The 21,661-nt window shown below is 43.2% G+C and overlaps 1 protein-coding gene across 1 annotated transcript in view; it reads right to left on the bottom strand.

The window, feature by feature from the left end:
* Positions 1-3,192: 3,192 nt before the first annotated feature.
* LOC106059342 (serine-rich adhesin for platelets-like) overlaps positions 3,193-21,661 on the bottom strand; it is a 58,168-nt gene continuing 39,699 nt past the window's right edge. Inside the window, exons 42-53 of the mRNA XM_056010991.1 lie at positions 17,652-17,690; positions 17,375-17,493; positions 16,426-16,516; positions 10,494-16,013; positions 9,841-10,028; positions 9,066-9,114; positions 8,914-8,955; positions 8,580-8,707; positions 5,984-6,077; positions 4,924-5,581; positions 3,418-3,651; positions 3,193-3,304 (exon numbers count right to left, since the gene is read on the bottom strand). Of these exons, the coding sequence (XP_055866966.1) occupies positions 3,193-3,304; positions 3,418-3,651; positions 4,924-5,581; positions 5,984-6,077; positions 8,580-8,707; positions 8,914-8,955; positions 9,066-9,114; positions 9,841-10,028; positions 10,494-16,013; positions 16,426-16,516; positions 17,375-17,493; positions 17,652-17,690 (7,274 nt within the window). The remainder of the gene's footprint in view (positions 3,305-3,417; positions 3,652-4,923; positions 5,582-5,983; positions 6,078-8,579; positions 8,708-8,913; positions 8,956-9,065; positions 9,115-9,840; positions 10,029-10,493; positions 16,014-16,425; positions 16,517-17,374; positions 17,494-17,651; positions 17,691-21,661) is intronic.

Here is a 21,661-nt window from a genome sequence, read left to right as displayed (position 1 = left end):
GGTGCTGAAGAACCAAAGGATTCTGGAGTGCTAGGTGTTGTAGTTGTTGTTACACTTTCAGGTGTGGTGGTGGTAGCAGTAGACTCTGTAATAGAAGGTACTGTTGTGAATGATGACACTGGTGGAGGTGATCGTGATGGTGGCTGTGGAGAGGATGCTGAGACTGGTGCTGAAGAACCAAAGGATTCTGGAGTGCTAGGTGTTGTAGTTGTTGTTACACTTTCAGGTGTGGTGGTGGTAGCAGTAGACTCTGTAATAGAAGGTACTGTTGTGAATGATGACACTGGTGGAGGTGATCGTGATGGTGGCTGTGGAGAGGATGCTGAGACTGGTGCTGAAGAACCAAAGGATTCTGGAGTGCTAGGTGTTGTAGTTGTTGTTACACTTTCAGGTGTGGTGGTGGTAGCAGTAGACTCTGTAATAGAAGGTACTGTTGTGAATGATGACACTGGTGGAGGTGATCGTGATGGTGGCTGTGGAGAGGATGCTGAGACTGGTGCTGAAGAACCAAAGGATTCTGGAGTGCTAGGTGTTGTAGTTGTTGTTACACTTTCAGGTGTGGTGGTGGTAGCAGTAGACTCTGTAATAGAAGGTACTGTTGTGAATGATGACACTGGTGGAGGTGATCGTGATGGTGGCTGTGGAGAGGATGCTGAGACTGGTGCTGAAGAACCAAAGGATTCTGGAGTGCTAGGTGTTGTAGTTGTTGTTACACTTTCAGGTGTGGTGGTGGTAGCAGTAGACTCTGTAATAGAAGGTACTGTTGTGAATGATGACACTGGTGGAGGTGATCGTGATGGTGGCTGTGGAGAGGATGCTGAGACTGGTGCTGAAGAACCAAAGGATTCTGGAGTGCTAGGTGTTGTAGTTGTTGTTACACTTTCAGGTGTGGTGGTGGTAGCAGTAGACTCTGTAATAGAAGGTACTGTTGTGAATGATGACACTGGTGGAGGTGATCGTGATGGTGGCTGTGGAGAGGATGCTGAGACTGGTGCTGAAGAACCAAAGGATTCTGGAGTGCTAGGTGTTGTAGTTGTTGTTACACTTTCAGGTGTGGTGGTGGTAGCAGTAGACTCTGTAATAGAAGGTACTGTTGTGAATGATGACACTGGTGGAGGTGATCGTGATGGTGGCTGTGGAGAGGATGCTGAGACTGGTGCTGAAGAACCAAAGGATTCTGGAGTGCTAGGTGTTGTAGTTGTTGTTACACTTTCAGGTGTGGTGGTGGTAGCAGTAGACTCTGTAATAGAAGGTACTGTTGTGAATGATGACACTGGTGGAGGTGATCGTGATGGTGGCTGTGGAGAGGATGCTGAGACTGGTGCTGAAGAACCAAAGGATTCTGGAGTGCTAGGTGTTGTAGTTGTTGTTACACTTTCAGGTGTGGTGGTGGTAGCAGTAGACTCTGTAATAGAAGGTACTGTTGTGAATGATGACACTGGTGGAGGTGATCGTGATGGTGGCTGTGGAGAGGATGCTGAGACTGGTGCTGAAGAACCAAAGGATTCTGGAGTGCTAGGTGTTGTAGTTGTTGTTACACTTTCAGGTGTGGTGGTGGTAGCAGTAGACTCTGTAATAGAAGGTACTGTTGTGAATGATGACACTGGTGGAGGTGATCGTGATGGTGGCTGTGGAGAGGATGCTGAGACTGGTGCTGAAGAACCAAAGGATTCTGGAGTGCTAGGTGTTGTAGTTGTTGTTACACTTTCAGGTGTGGTGGTGGTAGCAGTAGACTCTGTAATAGAAGGTACTGTTGTGAATGATGACACTGGTGGAGGTGATCGTGATGGTGGCTGTGGAGAGGATGCTGAGACTGGTGCTGAAGAACCAAAGGATTCTGGAGTGCTAGGTGTTGTAGTTGTTGTTACACTTTCAGGTGTGGTGGTGGTAGCAGTAGACTCTGTAATAGAAGGTACTGTTGTGAATGATGACACTGGTGGAGGTGATCGTGATGGTGGCTGTGGAGAGGATGCTGAGACTGGTGCTGAAGAACCAAAGGATTCTGGAGTGCTAGGTGTTGTAGTTGTTGTTACACTTTCAGGTGTGGTGGTGGTAGCAGTAGACTCTGTAATAGAAGGTACTGTTGTGAATGATGACACTGGTGGAGGTGATCGTGATGGTGGCTGTGGAGAGGATGCTGAGACTGGTGCTGAAGAACCAAAGGATTCTGGAGTGCTAGGTGTTGTAGTTGTTGTTACACTTTCAGGTGTGGTGGTGGTAGCAGTAGACTCTGTAATAGAAGGTACTGTTGTGAATGATGACACTGGTGGAGGTGATCGTGATGGTGGCTGTGGAGAGGATGCTGAGACTGGTGCTGAAGAACCAAAGGATTCTGGAGTGCTAGGTGTTGTAGTTGTTGTTACACTTTCAGGTGTGGTGGTGGTAGCAGTAGACTCTGTAATAGAAGGTACTGTTGTGAATGATGACACTGGTGGAGGTGATCGTGATGGTGGCTGTGGAGAGGATGCTGAGACTGGTGCTGAAGAACCAAAGGATTCTGGAGTGCTAGGTGTTGTAGTTGTTGTTACACTTTCAGGTGTGGTGGTGGTAGCAGTAGACTCTGTAATAGAAGGTACTGTTGTGAATGATGACACTGGTGGAGGTGATCGTGATGGTGGCTGTGGAGAGGATGCTGAGACTGGTGCTGAAGAACCAAAGGATTCTGGAGTGCTAGGTGTTGTAGTTGTTGTTACACTTTCAGGTGTGGTGGTGGTAGCAGTAGACTCTGTAATAGAAGGTACTGTTGTGAATGATGACACTGGTGGAGGTGATCGTGATGGTGGCTGTGGAGAGGATGCTGAGACTGGTGCTGAAGAACCAAAGGATTCTGGAGTGCTAGGTGTTGTAGTTGTTGTTACACTTTCAGGTGTGGTGGTGGTAGCAGTAGACTCTGTAATAGAAGGTACTGTTGTGAATGATGACACTGGTGGAGGTGATCGTGATGGTGGCTGTGGAGAGGATGCTGAGACTGGTGCTGAAGAACCAAAGGATTCTGGAGTGCTAGGTGTTGTAGTTGTTGTTACACTTTCAGGTGTGGTGGTGGTAGCAGTAGACTCTGTAATAGAAGGTACTGTTGTGAATGATGACACTGGTGGAGGTGATCGTGATGGTGGCTGTGGAGAGGATGCTGAGACTGGTGCTGAAGAACCAAAGGATTCTGGAGTGCTAGGTGTTGTAGTTGTTGTTACACTTTCAGGTGTGGTGGTTGTAGCAGTAGACTCTGTAATAGAAGGTACTGTTGTGAATGATGACACTGGTGGAGGTGATCGTGATGGTGGCTGTGGAGAGGATGCTGAGACTGGTGCTGAAGAACCAAAGGATTCTGGAGTGCTAGGTGTTGTAGTTGTTGTTACACTTTCAGGTGTGGTGGTGGTAGCTGTAGACTCTGTAATAGAAGGTACTGTTGTGAATAATGACACTGGTGGAGGTGATCGTGATGGTGGCTGTGGAGAGGATGCTGAGACTGGTGCAGAAGAACCAAAGGATTCTGGAGTGCTAGGTGTTGTTACACTTTCAGGTGTGGTGGTGGTAGCAGTAGACTCTGTAATAGAAGGTACTGTTGTGAATGATGACACTGGTGGAGGTGATCGTGATGGTGGCTGTGGAGAGGATGCTGCGACTGGTGCTGAAGAACCAAAGGATTCTGGAGTGCTAGGTGTTGTAGTTGTTGTTACACTTTCAGGTGTGGTGGTGGTAGCAGTAGACTCTGTAATAGAAGGTACTGTTGTGAATGATGACACTGGTGGAGGTGATCGTGATGGTGGCTGTGGAGAGGATGCTGAGACTGGTGCTGAAGAACCAAAGGATTCTGGAGTGCTAGGTGTTGTAGTTGTTGTTACACTTTCAGGTGTGGTGGTGGTAGCAGTAGACTCTGTAATAGAAGGTACTGTTGTGAATGATGACACTGGTGGAGGTGATCGTGATGGTGGCTGTGGAGAGGATGCTGAGACTGGTGCTGAAGAACCAAAGGATTCTGGAGTGCTAGGTGTTGTAGTTGTTGTTACACTTTCAGGTGTGGTGGTGGTAGCAGTAGACTCTGTAATAGAAGGTACTGTTGTGAATGATGACACTGGTGGAGGTGATCGTGATGGTGGCTGTGGAGAGGATGCTGAGACTGGTGCTGAAGAACCAAAGGATTCTGGAGTGCTAGGTGTTGTAGTTGTTGTTACACTTTCAGGTGTGGTGGTGGTAGCAGTAGACTCTGTAATAGAAGGTACTGTTGTGAATGATGACACTGGTGGAGGTGATCGTGATGGTGGCTGTGGAGAGGATGCTGAGACTGGTGCTGAAGAACCAAAGGATTCTGGAGTGCTAGGTGTTGTAGTTGTTGTTACACTTTCAGGTGTGGTGGTGGTAGCAGTAGACTCTGTAATAGAAGGTACTGTTGTGAATGATGACACTGGTGGAGGTGATCGTGATGGTGGCTGTGGAGAGGATGCTGAGACTGGTGCTGAAGAACCAAAGGATTCTGGAGTGCTAGGTGTTGTAGTTGTTGTTACACTTTCAGGTGTGGTGGTGGTAGCAGTAGACTCTGTAATAGAAGGTACTGTTGTGAATGATGACACTGGTGGAGGTGATCGTGATGGTGGCTGTGGAGAGGATGCTGAGACTGGTGCTGAAGAACCAAAGGATTCTGGAGTGCTAGGTGTTGTAGTTGTTGTTACACTTTCAGGTGTGGTGGTGGTAGCAGTAGACTCTGTAATAGAAGGTACTGTTGTGAATGATGACACTGGTGGAGGTGATCGTGATGGTGGCTGTGGAGAGGATGCTGAGACTGGTGCTGAAGAACCAAAGGATTCTGGAGTGCTAGGTGTTGTAGTTGTTGTTACACTTTCAGGTGTGGTGGTGGTAGCAGTAGACTCTGTAATAGAAGGTACTGTTGTGAATGATGACACTGGTGGAGGTGATCGTGATGGTGGCTGTGGAGAGGATGCTGAGACTGGTGCTGAAGAACCAAAGGATTCTGGAGTGCTAGGTGTTGTAGTTGTTGTTACACTTTCAGGTGTGGTGGTGGTAGCAGTAGACTCTGTAATAGAAGGTACTGTTGTGAATGATGACACTGGTGGAGGTGATCGTGATGGTGGCTGTGGAGAGGATGCTGAGACTGGTGCTGAAGAACCAAAGGATTTTGGAGTGCTAGGTGTTGTAGTTGTTGTTACACTTTCAAGTGTGGTGGTGGTAGCAGTAGACTCTGTAATAGAAGGTACTGTTGTGAATGATGACACTGGTGGAGGTGATCGTGATGGTGGCTGTGGAGAGGATGCTGAGACTGGTGCAGAAGAACCAAAGGATTCTGGAGTGCTAGGTGTTGTTACACTTTCAGGTGTGGTGGTGGTAGCAGTAGACTCTGTAATAGAAGGTACTGTTGTGAATGATGACACTGGTGGAGTTGATCCAGTAATAGTTGACTCTGTTGTAGAAAGTGAAGCACTTAATGATTCTGTGATTGTTGAGCTTGTTAGTGGTGTAGTAATTGTAGTAAATTCTGTTGTTGATTGTACTGTCGAATATGATTGCACTAATGATGATGAAATTGATTCTGTGCTAACTGGAATAGTAGTTGCTTTCGAAGTTGTATATTCTGGTGTAGAATTAAAATTATATGTATTATATATATCATTCACATTGAAAAGCATTTTAAAAAATCATATGAAAATGTACTTAGCGAATTATACACATAAACACATAATAGATATATATTTATGACATGATTTTTTAAATTTTTTAAAATTAATGTATGAATAAAGATTATATAAATAAGTCAAATAAATTCCTTTATTCTTTAAAGTAACCTTTCCATTTATAAAAACTATAAATATTAATAGGTTTAAAAAATGCAGTATTTTTAAATGGAACAAGAGCAAAGACTATGTATATATTTGACATAGACATGTGACATTTTTATGATACATAGATTTTCAAGTAACTATGCAGCAAAATAAAAAAATTGAATTATCGAACAATAAAAAAAAAAGTGTAGTACCTTCACATTTTTCAATGTTGACTATTGAGCCTGGTGGTGCCCAAACATACACAGGGCTTACATACTCTCTATATAATTTATCTTCTGTAATATCCTGCAAAGTGATTTTAAATAGTAAGTATCTGATTTTAACTAAAAATTATTACTATTAATTAATTTACTAATTGATTAATTTTTTAAACTGATTTATGTTTTGTTAGGTACAATAAATAATTGTTTAAAAGTTTCAATTTGATCTAAGAATGGGTGTGAGAGAAATAACATGTTCAATTATCTAGTTAGCCATATCTGTGAATACTGAAGGATTACCTTCCCTTGTTGGTATCAAATAAAATAATTAATTACTAGTAATTAATTGACAAAAAAGTTAATTTTTTTTATTGATTCAAGTCTTGTTATTGCCAATGAAAATTGTGCAAAGTTTCAACTTGATCCAAGAATATGTGTGAGAGAAATAACATGTACAAACTTTTTACCAGTATTATCTTTGTAAAAAAAAATAATCTTTCAGCATTTTGAGGAACATTTTGTTTAGCTCATTTATTTCTGTAGCCAATGATAACCTACAGTGTTATTTGAGCAGCATTATGGCCAAAGAGGTTGAAATTATGTAATGTATGTAGAGTTCTGTTCAACAAGCATAGTAATTTGTGTATACAAGAAACATTATTGTGTCTTTTTGTTAGCAAACATTTTTTCTCTTTTTTTTTCATTTACAAATAATTTAAGTGTACCACATGGCCTAAATTGTGCCCATGTGCAAAAAAATCATAAATGACATTTGACTATGGCAATATATTTTCATGAATTTTAAGGTCCTTATATACAAGTTACTCTCATGTAAACATGTGAAAGTTAGCCAGATTGTTCTTTATAAATAACTATGCCTTCACTGATTAAGTTATCTTCAATTAAAGAAATGTGTGGAATATCTCTATATATAATTCTCTTCATGGCTCAAGAGTTTGGACATGCAAGCAAGAAGTAAAAGAAAGATCACTCTTTTATTTCTGCAAGTCGGATGAACAAGAGTTACACCAGGAAAAAAAAAGAGGGGGTAGGGGAGAACAAGTAGTATTCACCCATCACTAACTAGGGCCTGACTGTTGTGACTAAGAAAAATCACTCTTTTTTTTATTTCTACCTCACGTAGCAGTGGAAAAAGAAGGGGGGGGGGGAGAACAAGTAATTTTCTCTGTATTCACCCATCACTAAAAAGCAGGACAAGACTCAACTGTTGTGGGGCCCAATGCGAAATGGATTTCGCGGGGCCAAGTTTGGGTAGGAATACGGATAATAAGTGAAATTTAAGAGCTTTTATTAGAAAATAAATTTGTCTTTGCATTTTATTCATTCTTTACTATGTACAGAACTACTTTACGAGCCTTGCGTGTAGCGAAGTCATACAATATATCATAAAAATTTTATTTCCTAGGATTGGCATTTTCCATATTGAAAGACGCCCCAAAATGAAAATTTTAGTCTATATATTTCATGAGATTTGTATGAGTTTTCAAAAGATTTTAATAATTTCCAGAGATTTCTATGACTTTTTCATATATTTTGCAATTTCAGGAAATTTCCAGGAGCTCCTCATAAGTCAGGCAGCCATGGGAAATGTTATAAGTTATAAAATGGTTTAATTTTATAATTTATACCTAGAAATAGCTCGGGACCTATGAAGTGTGGGGCCCGTTGCAGTGGCCTATGGGGGCCATTCAAAGTAGCAGCGTATCTTATGCCGTGGGTTGACTATATATATATATAACAAGTAATCTACTCTGTATTCACCAATCACTAAATAGCAGGGCCGGACTTAAACATTGTGGGGCCCTATGCAAAGCGGAATTCGCGGGGCCCAGTTTGGGTAGGGATACGGATTATAAGTGAAAATTAAGAGCTTATATTAGAAAATACATTCGTCTTTGCATTTTATTCATCCTTTACTACGTACAGAATTACTTTATGAGCCTTGCGTGTGGCGAAGTCATACAGTATATCATAAAAATTCTATTTCCTACATAGATCACGCTAAATAGCAAGAATTACCAAATGTTTCAATATATCTATGAGAATTGTTGAACTAAAGTAATTCTTCATTAGTTTGAGGCACAAGAAGCTTCTTTCACCAGATTCCAAAATTACAGGATAATGCTGTTTTTTATTATCAAGCATAGGATTGGCATTTTCCATAATGAATGACACTTTAAAATGACAATTTTTTCTATATATTTCAGGAGATTTGTATGGGTTTTCTAAAGATTTTAATAATTTCCGGATATTTCCAGGACTTTTTCGTATATTTTGCGATTTCAGTAGATTTCCAGGAGCTCCTGGTAAATCGACATGAGGCAGCGGGAAATCTGTTATAAGTTATACAATGGTTTAATTTAATAATTTATAGGCCTACACCTAGAATTAGCACGGGTCCTATGAAAGTGTGGGCCCACTGCGGTCACCTAAGGCCGGCCCTGCAAAATAGTGGTGTATGCTACGCGACCGGTCGACTAGTTTGAAAAAAGCTTCTAACTATAAATCTTAAAAAAAGAAATTTCATATTTGTCATTTTAAACTTTTTTCAAAAAGTAAGCTTTACCATTAGCTCCAGAATTGAGGGCCTTGATGATGTAGACAGTTCAGGGTAATAAGTTCCTGACACTGCCCAAAACAAAATAATGGCAGTATTTGGAGCAATCAAGTAGAAAACTTCAGCCTTAAGTTTCTCTGTAAAAAAAATAATTCAGCTACAAAAATACAATTTAAAAACAAAGTTACTATGAATATGCACTTAACAAAAGTCATTGTTACATAACTAAACAAATAGTACCACATTGGATTAAATAATTATTATGCACAAAAGAAACAGAAGACTATCGCTAAGTAATAGGTTTACTATAAGTAATTAAAGTAATTATATACTAGTATCTTACCAGCAAAATTTTGAACTTCTGTTTCAAAGTTTTCTGTGATACCTAAACAGGAGGTTAATGTGCAAAAGAAAGCATCAATTTCAAAACAATTCACAAGATAAAATAGATATACTAAGCTAAAAGTCAAGAAAAACTATTATGAAAAAACTTACTTGAAGTAAAATAAACAGCTTTAAATGAATCGTCTCCAATGAAGTTCACCTAGAACAGTAAATAATGTGAATTTAGCCTTACTGCTAAACATGAGTTCACAAAAGTGGGCTTGTGCTACACAAACTTCTGTAGAGGGCCCCGTTACTCAGTCATATTCAAACAATACAACACACACACACACTGTCACACCTTAATTACATTCACAACAATGACTAAGAAATAACCAATAAGAAACAATTATTGTTATTATTGCAATGGAAGCAATAGAAATGGAGAAGACTGATTTAGAAATTAAAGAAAAGAAAACTGAATTAATAAGAATAAATAATACCCAAAAAAACACCACTACAGCATGAGGAAAAAACCTAGTAGAAACTAACAACTTTGTCTATTTTAAAGTATTTTAACTATTCCATACTAATCACACTGGTCTATTTTAAAGTATTGATGCTTTTCATACTAGAAATTGTCTTTTCAAATAAATTACATTTTCGTTGAAAAACCCACCAAAAATTTAATATCTTTAATCAGAAATATTTTCATTAAAAAAATCTCCAAGACAAATCTATTTAATGCACATCTTTGATAAGTAGATCTATATTTAAAATATTTTAACTATTTAGATACAACAGAAAAACTCACATTTTCTTACTATTAATAACAATAGTAATAATAATTTGATTTATAAAACACTGTTCACAAACAAAATGTAGGCTCAAGGTGCTATAATAACATAACACACATAAACACAATGAATGCAAAAAAAATACTTGCCGAGTAAAAAGCTATTGGTACCAGAAGATAACCTTTACCAGGGGTGATGCTTATATTTCCAATATATTCTTTACTACTTGTTATGCTATAAAGATAATTGTCCAGTGAAGTGCTCCCATTTAAGGAAATTGGAGAGAAAATGTTTTCAGGAGATACACTATTCAAGTGAAGAGGACATGGTTTGGAAGCTGAAAAATTAAAATACAAATGTTAAGAACTACCATTTATTCAATAATTTGTTTAAGAGAGTTGTATGGGCTATGATCTTATCATGTTTTTTTGTAGTGAATTAAATTTCTAAAATATTTATCAAATTGTATTTATCTTATAGTTTAAACTGAGCTAATATGTAATGAAGAAACTCTCCAACAATGAAGCAGCTTGAAAAAAAAACCCACATTAACTGTGCTTTTTGTCTTGGGGGAGGTTATATAATTTTTTACATTATTTTTTTTAAAGACTTTCAAGTTAGGGCTCACTCTAATTTATTTATTACATAATGACAATTTTGGAAAAACATGGTGTAATTTAAAAAAAAAAAAGTAAAAAGATGGTTTAATATTTGGAAGCACTAAAAAATTACTTCTGAAAAAAACCCACAATATTCATTAAAGCAAAAAAAATAAAAAATAAATAGTAAAAGTATAGCCTACTTGTGATGCTTCCAGTTGGAACACTGACAAGAGGTCCAGGTGTTGTTGATAAAGGAGTGGCGGAAGATTCAGTTTCAGCTGATGGTGGCACTGATGGTGGTGAACCAGAAGATCCTGATATACTTGGGACACTTATTGGAGTGGTGCTAGTTTCAGGTTCAGAAGGTGATGAACCAGAAGATCCTGATACAATTGGTCCACTTATTGGAGTGGTGCTACTTTGAGACTCAGACTGTGGTGAGACTGATGGTGGTGAACTAGAAGATCCTGTTATGCTTGGGCCACTTACTGGAGTGGTGCTACTTTCAGACACAGATTGTGGTGGCACTGATGGTGGTGAGCCAGAAGATTCTGATATACTTGGGCCACTTACTGGGGTGGTGCTGCTTTCAGACTCAGAAGGTGGTGAACCAGAAGATCCTGTTATGCTTGGGCCACTTACTGGGGTGGTGATACTTTCAGACTCAGATTGTGATGGTACTGATGGTGGTGAGCCAGAAGATTCTGATATACTTGGGCCACTTACTGGGGTGGTGCTGCTTTCAGGCTTAGATGTGGGTGGCACGGATGGTGGTGAACTAGAAGATCCTGATACACTTGGGCCACTTATTGGAGTGGTGCTACTTTGAGACTCAGATTGTGATGGCACTGATGGTGGTGAGCCAGAAGATTCTGATATACTTGGGCCACTTACTGGGGTGGTGCTGCTTTCAGGCTTAGATGTTGGTGGCACTGATGGTGGTGAGCCAGAAGATTCTGATATACTTGGGCCACTTACTGGGGTGGTGCTGCTTTCAGACTCAGATTGTGATGGCACTGATGGTGGTGAGCCAGAAGATTCTGATATACTTGGGCCACTTACTGGGGTGGTGCTGCTTTCAGGCTTAGATGTTGGTGGCACTGATGGTGGTGAGCCAGAAGATTCTGATATACTTGGGCCACTTACTGGGGTGGTGCTGCTTTCAGGCTTAGATGTTGGTGACACTGATGGTGGTGAGCCAGAAGATTCTGATATACTTGGGCCACTTACTGGGGTGGTGCTGCTTTCAGGCTTAGATGTTGGTGGCACTGATGGTGGTGAGCCAGAAGATTCTGATATACTTGGGCCACTTACTGGGGTGGTGCTGCTTTCAGACTCAGATTGTGATGGCACTGATGGTGGTGAGCCAGAAGATTCTGATATACTTGGGCCACTTACTGGGGTGGTGCTGCTTTCAGGCTTAGATGTTGGTGGCACTGATGGTGGTGAGCCAGAAGATTCTGATATACTTGGGCCACTTACTGGGGTGGTGCTGCTTTCAGGCTTAGATGTTGGTGGCACTGATGGTGGTGAGCCAGAAGATTCTGATATACTTGGGCCACTTACTGGGGTGGTGCTGCTTTCAGGCTTAGATGTGGGTGGCACTGATGGTGGTGAACCAGAAGATCCTGATACACTTGGGCTACTTACTGGAGAGGTGCTACTTTCAGACTCAGATTGTGATGGCACTGATGGTGGTGAGCCAGAAGATTCTGATATACTTGGGCCACTTACTGGGGTGGTGCTACTTTCAGACACAGATTGTGGTGGAACTGATGGTGGTGAACTAGAAGATTCTGATATACTTGGTCCACTTACTGGGGTGGTGCTGCTTTCAGGCTTAGATGTGGGTGGCACGGATGGTGGTGAACTAGAAGATCCTGATACACTTGGGCCACTTATTGGAGTGGTGCTACTTTCAGACTCAGATTGTGATGGCACTGATGTTGGTGGCACTGATGGTGGTGAACCAGAAGATCCTGTTATGCTTGGGCTACTTACTGGAGAAGTGCTACTTTCAGACTCAGATTGTGATGGCACTGATGGTGGTAAGCCTGAAGATTCTGATATACTTGGGACACTTACTGGGGTGGTGCTACTTTCAGGCTTAGATGTGGGTGGCACGGATGGTGGTGAGCTAGAAGATCCTGATACACTTGGGCCACTTATTGGAGTGGTGCTACTTTCAGACTCAGATTGTGATGGCACTGATGTTGGTGGCACTGATGGTGGTGAACCAGAAGATCCTGTTATGCTTGGGCTACTTACTGGAGAGGTGCTACTTTCAGACTCAGATTGTGATGGCACTGATGGTGGTAAGCCTGAAGATTCTGATATACTTGGGCCACTTACTGGGGTGGTGCTACTTTCAGACACAGATTGTGGTGAACCAGAAGATTCTGATATACTTGGGCCACTTACTGGAATGGTGCTGCTTTCAGACTTAGATGTGGATGGCATGGATGGTGGTGAACTAGAAGATCCTGATACACTAGGGCCACTTACTGGAGTGGTGCTACTTTGAGACTCAGATTGAGATGGCACTGATGGTGGTGAGCCAGAAGATTCTGATATACTTGGGCCACTTACTGGGGTGGTGCTACTTTCAGACTCAGATTGTGATGGCACTGATGTTGGTGGCACTGATGGTGGTGAACCAGAAGATCCTGATACACTTGGGCCACTTATTGGAGTGGTGCTACTTTCAGACTCAGATTGTGATGGCACTGATGGTGGTGAGCCAGAAGATCCTGATACACTTGGGCCACTTATTGGAGTGGTGCTACTTTGATACTCAGATTGTGATGGCACTGATGGTGGTGAGCCAGAAGATTCTGATATACTTGGGCCACTTACTGGGGTGGTGCTACTTTCAGGCTTAGATGTGGGTGGCACGGATGGTGTTGAACCAGAAGATCCTGATACACTTGGGCCACTTATTAGAGTGGTGCTACTTTGAGACTCAGATTGTGATGACACTGATGTTGGTGGCACTGATGGTGGTGAACCAGAAGATCCCGTTATGCTTGGGCTACTTACTGGAGAGGTGCTACTTTCAGACTCAGATTGTGATGGTACTGATGGTGGTGAGCCAGAAGATTCTGATATACTTGGGCCACTTACTGGGGTGGTGCTGCTTTCAGGCTTAGATGTGGGTGGCACGGATGGTGGTGAACTAGAAGATCCTGATACACTTGGGCCACTTATTGGAGTGGTGCTACTTTGAGACTCAGATTGTGATGGCACTGATGGTGGTGAGCCAGAAGATCCTGATATACTTGGGCCACTTACTGGGGTGGTGCTACTTTCAGGCTTAGATGTGGGTGGCACGGATGGTGGTGAACTAGAAGATTCTGATATACTTGGGCCACTTACTGGGGTGGTGCTGCTTTCAGAATCAGATTGTGGTGGCACTGAAGGTATTGAACTAGAAGATCCTGTTATGCTTGGGCTACTTACAGGAGTGGTGCTACTTTCAGGCTTAGATGTTGGTGGCACTGATGGTGGTGAACCAGAAGATCCTGTTATGCTTGGGCTACTTACTGGAGAGGTGCTACTTTCAGACTCAGATTGTGATGGAACTGATGGTGGTGAGCCAGAAGATTCTGATATACTTGGGCCACTTACTGGGGTGGTGCTGCTTTCAGACTCAGAAGGTGGTGAACCAGAAGATCCTGTTATGCTTGGGCCACTTACTAGGGTGGTGCTACTTTCAGACTCAGATTGTGATGGCACTGATGTTGGTGGCACTGATGGTGGTGAACCAGAAGATCCCGTTATGCTTGGGCTACTTACTGGAGAGGTGCTACTTTCAGACTCAGATTGTGATGGCACTGATGGTGGTGAGCCAGAAGATTCTGATATACTTGGGCCACTTACTGGGGTGGTGCTGCTTTCAGGCTTAGATGTGGGTGGCACGGATGGTGGTGAACTAGAAGATCCTGATACACTTGGGCCACTTATTGGAGTGGTGCTACTTTGAGACTCAGATTGTGATGGCACTGATGGTGGTGAGCCAGAAGATCCTGATATACTTGGGCCACTTACTGGGGTGGTGCTACTTTCAGGCTTAGATGTGGGTGGCACGGATGGTGGTGAACTAGAAGATTCTGATATACTTGGGCCACTTACTGGGGTGGTGCTGCTTTCAGAATCAGATTGTGGTGGCACTGAAGGTATTGAACTAGAAGATCCTGTTATGCTTGGGCTACTTACAGGAGTGGTGCTACTTTCAGGCTTAGATGTTGGTGGCACTGATGGTGGTGAACCAGAAGATCCTGTTATGCTTGGGCTACTTACTGGAGAGGTGCTACTTTCAGACTCAGATTGTGATGGAACTGATGGTGGTGAGCCAGAAGATTCTGATATACTTGGGCCACTTACTGGGGTGGTGCTGCTTTCAGACTCAGAAGGTGGTGAACCAGAAGATCCTGTTATGCTTGGGCCACTTACTGGGGTGGTGCTACTTTCAGACTCAGAAGGTGGTGAACCAGAAGATCCTGTTATGCTTGGGCCACTTATTGGGGTTGTGCTACTTTCAGGCTTAGATGGTGGTGAACCAGAAGATCCTGTTATGCTTGGGCCACTTACTGAAGTGGTGATACTTTCAGACTCAGAAGGTGGTGAACCAGAAGATCCTGTTATGCTTGGGCCACTTATTGGGGTGGTGCTACTTTCAGACTCAGAAGGTGGTGAACCAGAAGATCCAGTTATGCTTGGGCCACTTATTGGGGTGATGCTACTTTCAGACTCAGAATTTGGTGAACCAGAAGATCCTGTTATGCTTGGGGCACTTCCTGGGGTGGTGCTACTTTCAGACTCAGAAGGTGGTGAACCAGAAGATCCTGATATACTTGTGCCACTTATTGGGGTGGTGCTACTTTTAGACTCAGAAGGTGGTGAACCAGAAGGTCCTGTTATGCTTGGGGCACTTACTGGGGTGGTGCTACTTTCAGACTCAGAAGGTGGTGAACCATAAGTTTCTGTCATGCTTGGGCCACTTATTGGGGTGGTGCTACTTTCAGACTCAGAAGGTGGTGAGCCAGAAGATCCTGATATACTTGGGCCACTTATTGGGGTGGTGCTACTTTGAGACTCAGAAGGTGGTGAACCAGAAGATCCTGATATACTTGGGCCACTTATTGGGGTGGTGCTACTTTCAGACTCAGAAGGTGGTGAACCAGAAGATCCTGATATAATTGGGCCACTTATTGGGGTGGTGCTACTTTCAGACTCAGAAGGTGGTGAGCCAGAAGATCCTGATATACTTGGGCCACTTATTGGGGTGGTGCTACTTTGAGACTCAGAAGGTGGTGAACCAGAAGATCCTGATATAATTGGGCCACTTATTGGGGTGGTGCTACTTTCAGACTCAGAAGGTGGTGAACCAGAAGATCCTGATATACTTGGGCCACTCATTGGAGTGGTGCTACTTTGAGACTCAGACTGTGGTGACACTGATGGTGTTGAGCCAGAAGATCCTGATACACTTACTGGTGTGATGCTACTTTCAGACTCAGATCCTGTTATGCTTGGGCCACTTATTGGAGTGCTGGTACTTGCTGATTCAGAAAATGGTGATACAGAAGAAAAAGATGGGACTGAAGATCCGACTGATTGAGAGACACTAGCTGATTCTATATTTGTTATCCCAGTTTCAGGGATGCTTGGAAATTCTGCTGAGCTAGGGGTTTCTGGTAAGCTTGTTGTGGTATCATGTACTGAAATAGAAAGAATATTTTAACCCCCCCAAAAAAACTATTATTAGGAAGCTCCTGCTTACTGGCAGACATGTTATCTTATCTTATATAATACAGATGTTACTTCAAAAAAAGAAGATGATTACATCCTATGTGTCATGTATTTAGTCATGCATATTAACCAAATAACCTAAATTCTGTTAGTCACTGGCTTTCCTGGCAAGCTCAGGCAACCCATTCCATGCTCTAATAGCACTAGGGAAGAAGAAGCATTTGTACAAATTTGTCCTAGCTTATGGAATGAGGAATGAGCCTTTATTCTTGTGTCTTTCTGAGTCTTTTATTAGATTTTGTCTTTGTATTTGAAGATAATGGTTAAGTGTTTTTTGTTAATGCACTAGAATAAGAGACATTTCAATTTTTGTAAAAATACCTTTGCAGATACTGATATACACTTGATAGTCAGGTTTTGTCAAAACAAAAACAATATCACTTGTTAAAGTTATCGAAACTGTATGAGCATCCTAAAGAAAATATAGAAGAAATAGAACATTAGAAAAATTATTTTATAGAAAATTTTTGAACAAGAAAATGTATGTATGTTCATAAATACAAGATTGTATTGCAGAGCTTTTCGAGACTTAAAGAATATTAGAAATTATAACTGAGCAATTCTCCATTCAACACCTAGTGATCTTTTACACACATTTTGTATTTGAACATTTATCAAGGGTGTTGACAATAAAGAATGTCTGGTAGCCCTTGTCCACTAGGGTAATGTAATAGCACGTCCTCTACTGTCCAAGCAAATCAAGCTTATTGACAGCTAAGGAGACCATTTCCATCACTGCAAAAAGGCAAACACATTTGGTAGTGGTGGCGAGTTTTTCACAGCAATGGACAAGGCTTCTAGTAGGAAAAAGGTTATTGAGAGCAAAAGCAATTTTTGTATGGAGACAAAGAGACCCTCACTGTCCATCTAAACTTGTGAAACATGATGCAAGAGACTAGATCTTAGTTGTCCCTCCAATGGAGAATCAACACCTATAGCAATACTCTTCACTGATAATAAAATTTGTGACCTTTTAATTTGCTGTTGGCAACAGTGTCCTTATTTTTGTAATGATGACTTTCAGTGTTTATGATCATGGAGATCAAAATGAGACATTTTTTTTCCTCATAAGACCTCACTGTTAGAACATTAATAGATAAATATATAAACTCTTAAAATAACTATCTTAAAGCTGAAATAAATAATTGTAAACTTTTTTTTTTAAATTTTGAAAAAAAAAAATGCATGATTATCAATCCTCTTAGAAACCATTTTTTTAACACCTTAATGTAATGTTTATGTTTTTCTGTAAATGAAATGCTTTTCTAACCTTCACAATGAAAGCTTGTGCACCATTAGGTACTGATAAATGGATTCCAGTAGGTATTGTGAACACAAAGATGATTATTGTATTACCATGTTGCATGGTCTGATACACTGTTGCCTGTTCTGTAATAGAGTTTTAGAAAAGGAAATTTTGTTCTGTTAAAAAGTTTTAAATATTTTCAAAGAGTAAGAGATTGTTTTCATTTTCTTTTCTTCTACTGATTGTGATACTGAGATACTGACTAAATATAGAAGTAAAACTTTTACAGCACTATACACACCTTTCCAATAATAGTTTCCTTCAGGAATGGGAGAATTTGCTGAAAAAAAAATTTAAGTGTTCAATAATGAGTAAAGTGATGACATTTTGGTTTTAGCACAAAAGGTTCTGAAGAAGTGTAGTGGCTGAATGGTAAAGTGCTTTGCTTCCAAACTGAGGGGTCATGGGTTTGAATCCTGGTGAAGACTGGGCGCGGCGTGGTCGCCGCGTGAACACTCCGCTCTTTGGGAGTGGCCAAGGGTACTGGTTGCTTGCCGCTGATGAATGAGCAGCCGGCAAGTGTAAAAGGAACTCAAAGGGGTTATGTCCAGCCCCCCCCCCCCCCCCGTGGGGCCCCGGGGCAACGGTTAGTAAGAGACTCACGGGTTCTCCGAAAAGCGGATAGCGCTGGACACCAACTCGAGGGTTGGTCGGGTTCTCCTGGGACTCGGCTGATTCGCGGGTCTCTATTGGGCAAAGACTGGACTGACTGGCGCGGCCTTAGCGGGCTGCGTCGGGCGGACCGGTTGGCGTCCACGAGCTAGGCTCTATCTAGCCCGTTCCCTGGCGCGCTAGTGGAGGAATCCGCCGCGACCAATGGCAACTCTGACACTGGGAATGTCGAGAAACGCGCGCCGCCCCACTCCTGCCTTGCAGGAAAATTATAAGCCAAACTGTGGCGGTGATTGCTTGGGCAGGTTTCTGCCTTGCCCTTAGTGGCGACACAAGTATAGGCCATGCACGCTGCTGCATTAGAGCAGTAACTAAGGCCGCCAACGGCCTTAACCATACAACCATGATTGGCACAGACTCAGTAAAACGCGGGCACGAGCAGACCCGAACAGGCTCCGTGCGCCGGGTAGTGGGCGTCAGGCCTGGACACGAAAAGTCAGCTACTAGTCGCCCCGCGACCTCGATGAGGGGGAATTTGTCAGGTCGTCAAAAGTTAGCTAAAATTCCTCCACCTAAGTCCTCTTCTCAACGAACACTGCATTCGTACCTCCTTCGGAGGTCCGATTCGAACAAGGTTGATGGAAGTCTGCCACAACCTCCTGCCGACCTAGATACACGGCAGCCAAATATGACTGGAAGCGAAATAGTGACGGGAGCCTCCGGCCCCCAAACTGACACTAGTGGGACCCAACCCACTCCAGGGACTAAACCCATAAACACTAGGTCCCTCCTGATCTTACAAATTAACATCTGTGGGGTAATCCCAAAGGTTTTAGAGCTCTCAAAACTCCTCCACGAGAGGGCAATAGACGTGGCTTTATTACAAGAGACACTAACTGGCAAACGCAATGCCAGTATTACCGGTTATACTGCATTTAAGTGCAAATGCACAGACTGCCGGGGGCTTATTAGCCTACTTATGTACGCAACAATCTGGTTGCTACACAAGTCCCCGATCCACGAGTGCATGGGCGTACCGACGCCATCACCCTCGAAGTACATAAACTCGGGCGTAAACTCACGGTAACTAATCTGTACAACCCCCCCAAGCACGAAATTAGTCTCGAATATGACCGTACTAATATCAATACTCACAACGTCATCGCAGGAGACTTTAACGCTAAGTCTCAGCAGTGGGGCTATGATTCAACCGACTCGTCGGGACATAAAATTCATGAACTTCTAAATAATTCAAATTTGTTCTGTCTGCAAAATAAACATACTCCCCCAACTCTATACCATACCGGAAATGGCAGCCAATCTAGACCAGACCTTACTCTAATCACAGCTAATTTAGAATCCCATACTCAGTTTCAAGTCTTAGACGACATTGGAAGAGACCATAGACCCATACTAGTCACAATTGCCCTCTCAGAGGCCAGTGATGTAACCCCAAAACCCCCGCGTAGGTGGAGTTACACCAAGGCGAACCTACGAGGCAGCAGTCAACACTGCCTTTATGAATATTGCAGTGGAGGATAGGGACGTTGACATCATATACGGCGAAATAACAGCAGCTATGTTGGGTGCGGCTAAGAGGTTTGTCCCGCGGACTTATCCTGGCGTAAGGCAGAAATGCGTATGGTCTCAGGAATTGAATAAGCTGGTCCTGAGACGTAAGCGAGCCCGGAGACTTGCTGAACGGAAGGGTACCCCTGAAATCCGGCGGGAGTACAATCGGCTCTGCAGAGCCACGAGTGAACTGGCCCGACGCGTCCGGTCGGACCATTGGAACGCTGCCTGCGCCGGGATGGATCTTCGGGACTCCTCGAAAGCCTGGCGTCTTCTGCGAAACCTAGAGGCCAAAGACACAGCGCGAACGGCTGCCCCTCTATTGTCACCCAGAGGGCCGGTCTCGACGGTAACCAAAATGGCTGGCTTGTTGAATCGACATTTTGCTAAAATCAGCAAGCCCGAAAAGAAGTCTGCCATGTCCAAGGCCCTCAACAAAGAACGTAAGAGGCTCGAGAGGGAGCCAGATGAGCCGGAAAGCCAAGCAACGTGCAACGCGCCCTTCTGTCGTGCTGAGCTGGACAGAGCGATAGCTAAGTGCAAAAACCGAAAAGCTCCGGGGCCAGATAAGGTTACCCCTGAGATGGTAAAACACCTTGGGGGCATTGCGAGAGATAAACTCCTGGAGTTTATGAATCGAACCTGGGCAGAGTCCAGACTGCCCGGGGCCTGGAAGAGTGCTGTCATTGTGCCAGTCCTTAAGAAGCGAAAAGACGCGACTAACGAGGAGTCCTACAGACCCATTTCACTAACCTCAACTCTTGGCAAAGTTGCTGAGCGAATGGTTAACGAGCGGCTAGTTTGGTCCTTTGAGAGTGCCGGTATCCTGGCGCCAGAACAGGCCGGCTTTAGGGCAGGCTTGAGCCCGATCGACCAGGTCACAACATTCGCACAGGAGGTGGCCGACGGGTTCCAGAGGTCCGAGAGCACATACGCAGTGTTCATAGACCTTAAACAGGCTTACGACCGTGTGTGGAAGCAAGGCCTCTATCTTAAGCTAAGAGCTATGGGTGTGCGGGGCAAGATATACAATTGGATACAATCCTTTCTGTCTGGGAGGAGCACACGTACAAAATACCAGCACTCCCTTAGCAAGCCAAAACAACAACTCAATGGCCTGCCTCAGGGCTCCGCCCTGTCCTGTACACTTTTCATAGCCTTTCTTAATGATTTGCCCAGCTCACTACGGTCCAAAAAACTGCTATATGCTGATGATATTGTCCTCTGGTCAACCGGGAAGAAAGCCGACCAAATTCAGGCGGCACTTCAAGCAGACCTCCATACCATCTCCTCGTATTGCGACTAATGGCAAATTCAGATAAACATTGCCAAAACAACCTGGTCCCTGTTCAGCCTAGGGATCGACATTCTTAAGGCTCCATTCGAGCTCCAACTCGGTAGGCTGCGACTCCAGCGTGAAAATACGCCAAAATATCTAGGGGTGACCCTGGATAGAAAAATGTCAATGCTCCAGCACGTCCAGGATGTTGAACGAAAAGCCTCGGAGAAGTTAGCGTTACTAAGAAAGCTGGCCAGCACAAAGTGGGGTGCCAAAGCTGACATGCTACGCACATTGTACTTAGGGGCAGTCAGATCACAAATTGAATACAGCTATACAGTTCAAGTATACGCTAGTAAAACTGCCCTCGAATCACTCGACCGGGTACAAGCACAGGCTCTACGGTTCATTTGTGGCACCTTTAGGACAAGCCCAACAAACGCTGCTGAAATCTTAACTAACGTGGCACCCTTACATCTTAGGAGGGAGAGGGCAGTACTTACGGCCTACGAGCGCTACAAAAGGGGCGACTCTAGGCTACCCACCTCAATCTTAGTGCGACAGTGGAGAGAGAGGAACCGCATCAAAATGTGATCGTTCCTCCATATTGCGGCCAATTTGTTTAATTCAGCTGGGCTCTCCACTGATAGAATCCCTATTAGGAGAATTAGTACGTGCCCTCCGTGGAGGAGATTTCCGGCCCCACAAATAAACCTGTCCCTGTTAGGGCAAGAGGGAGCCACCAACAGGCGATTAACACCTGCCATTCTTCAAAATTTGGCATCCAT

Source organism: Biomphalaria glabrata, chromosome 1, assembly GCF_947242115.1.
Source record: "Biomphalaria glabrata chromosome 1, xgBioGlab47.1, whole genome shotgun sequence".
Lineage (NCBI taxonomy): Eukaryota > Metazoa > Mollusca > Gastropoda > Planorbidae > Biomphalaria > Biomphalaria glabrata.
Note: the sequence above shows the minus strand (reverse complement) of the source record. Positions and strands in the feature narration are given on the sequence as shown.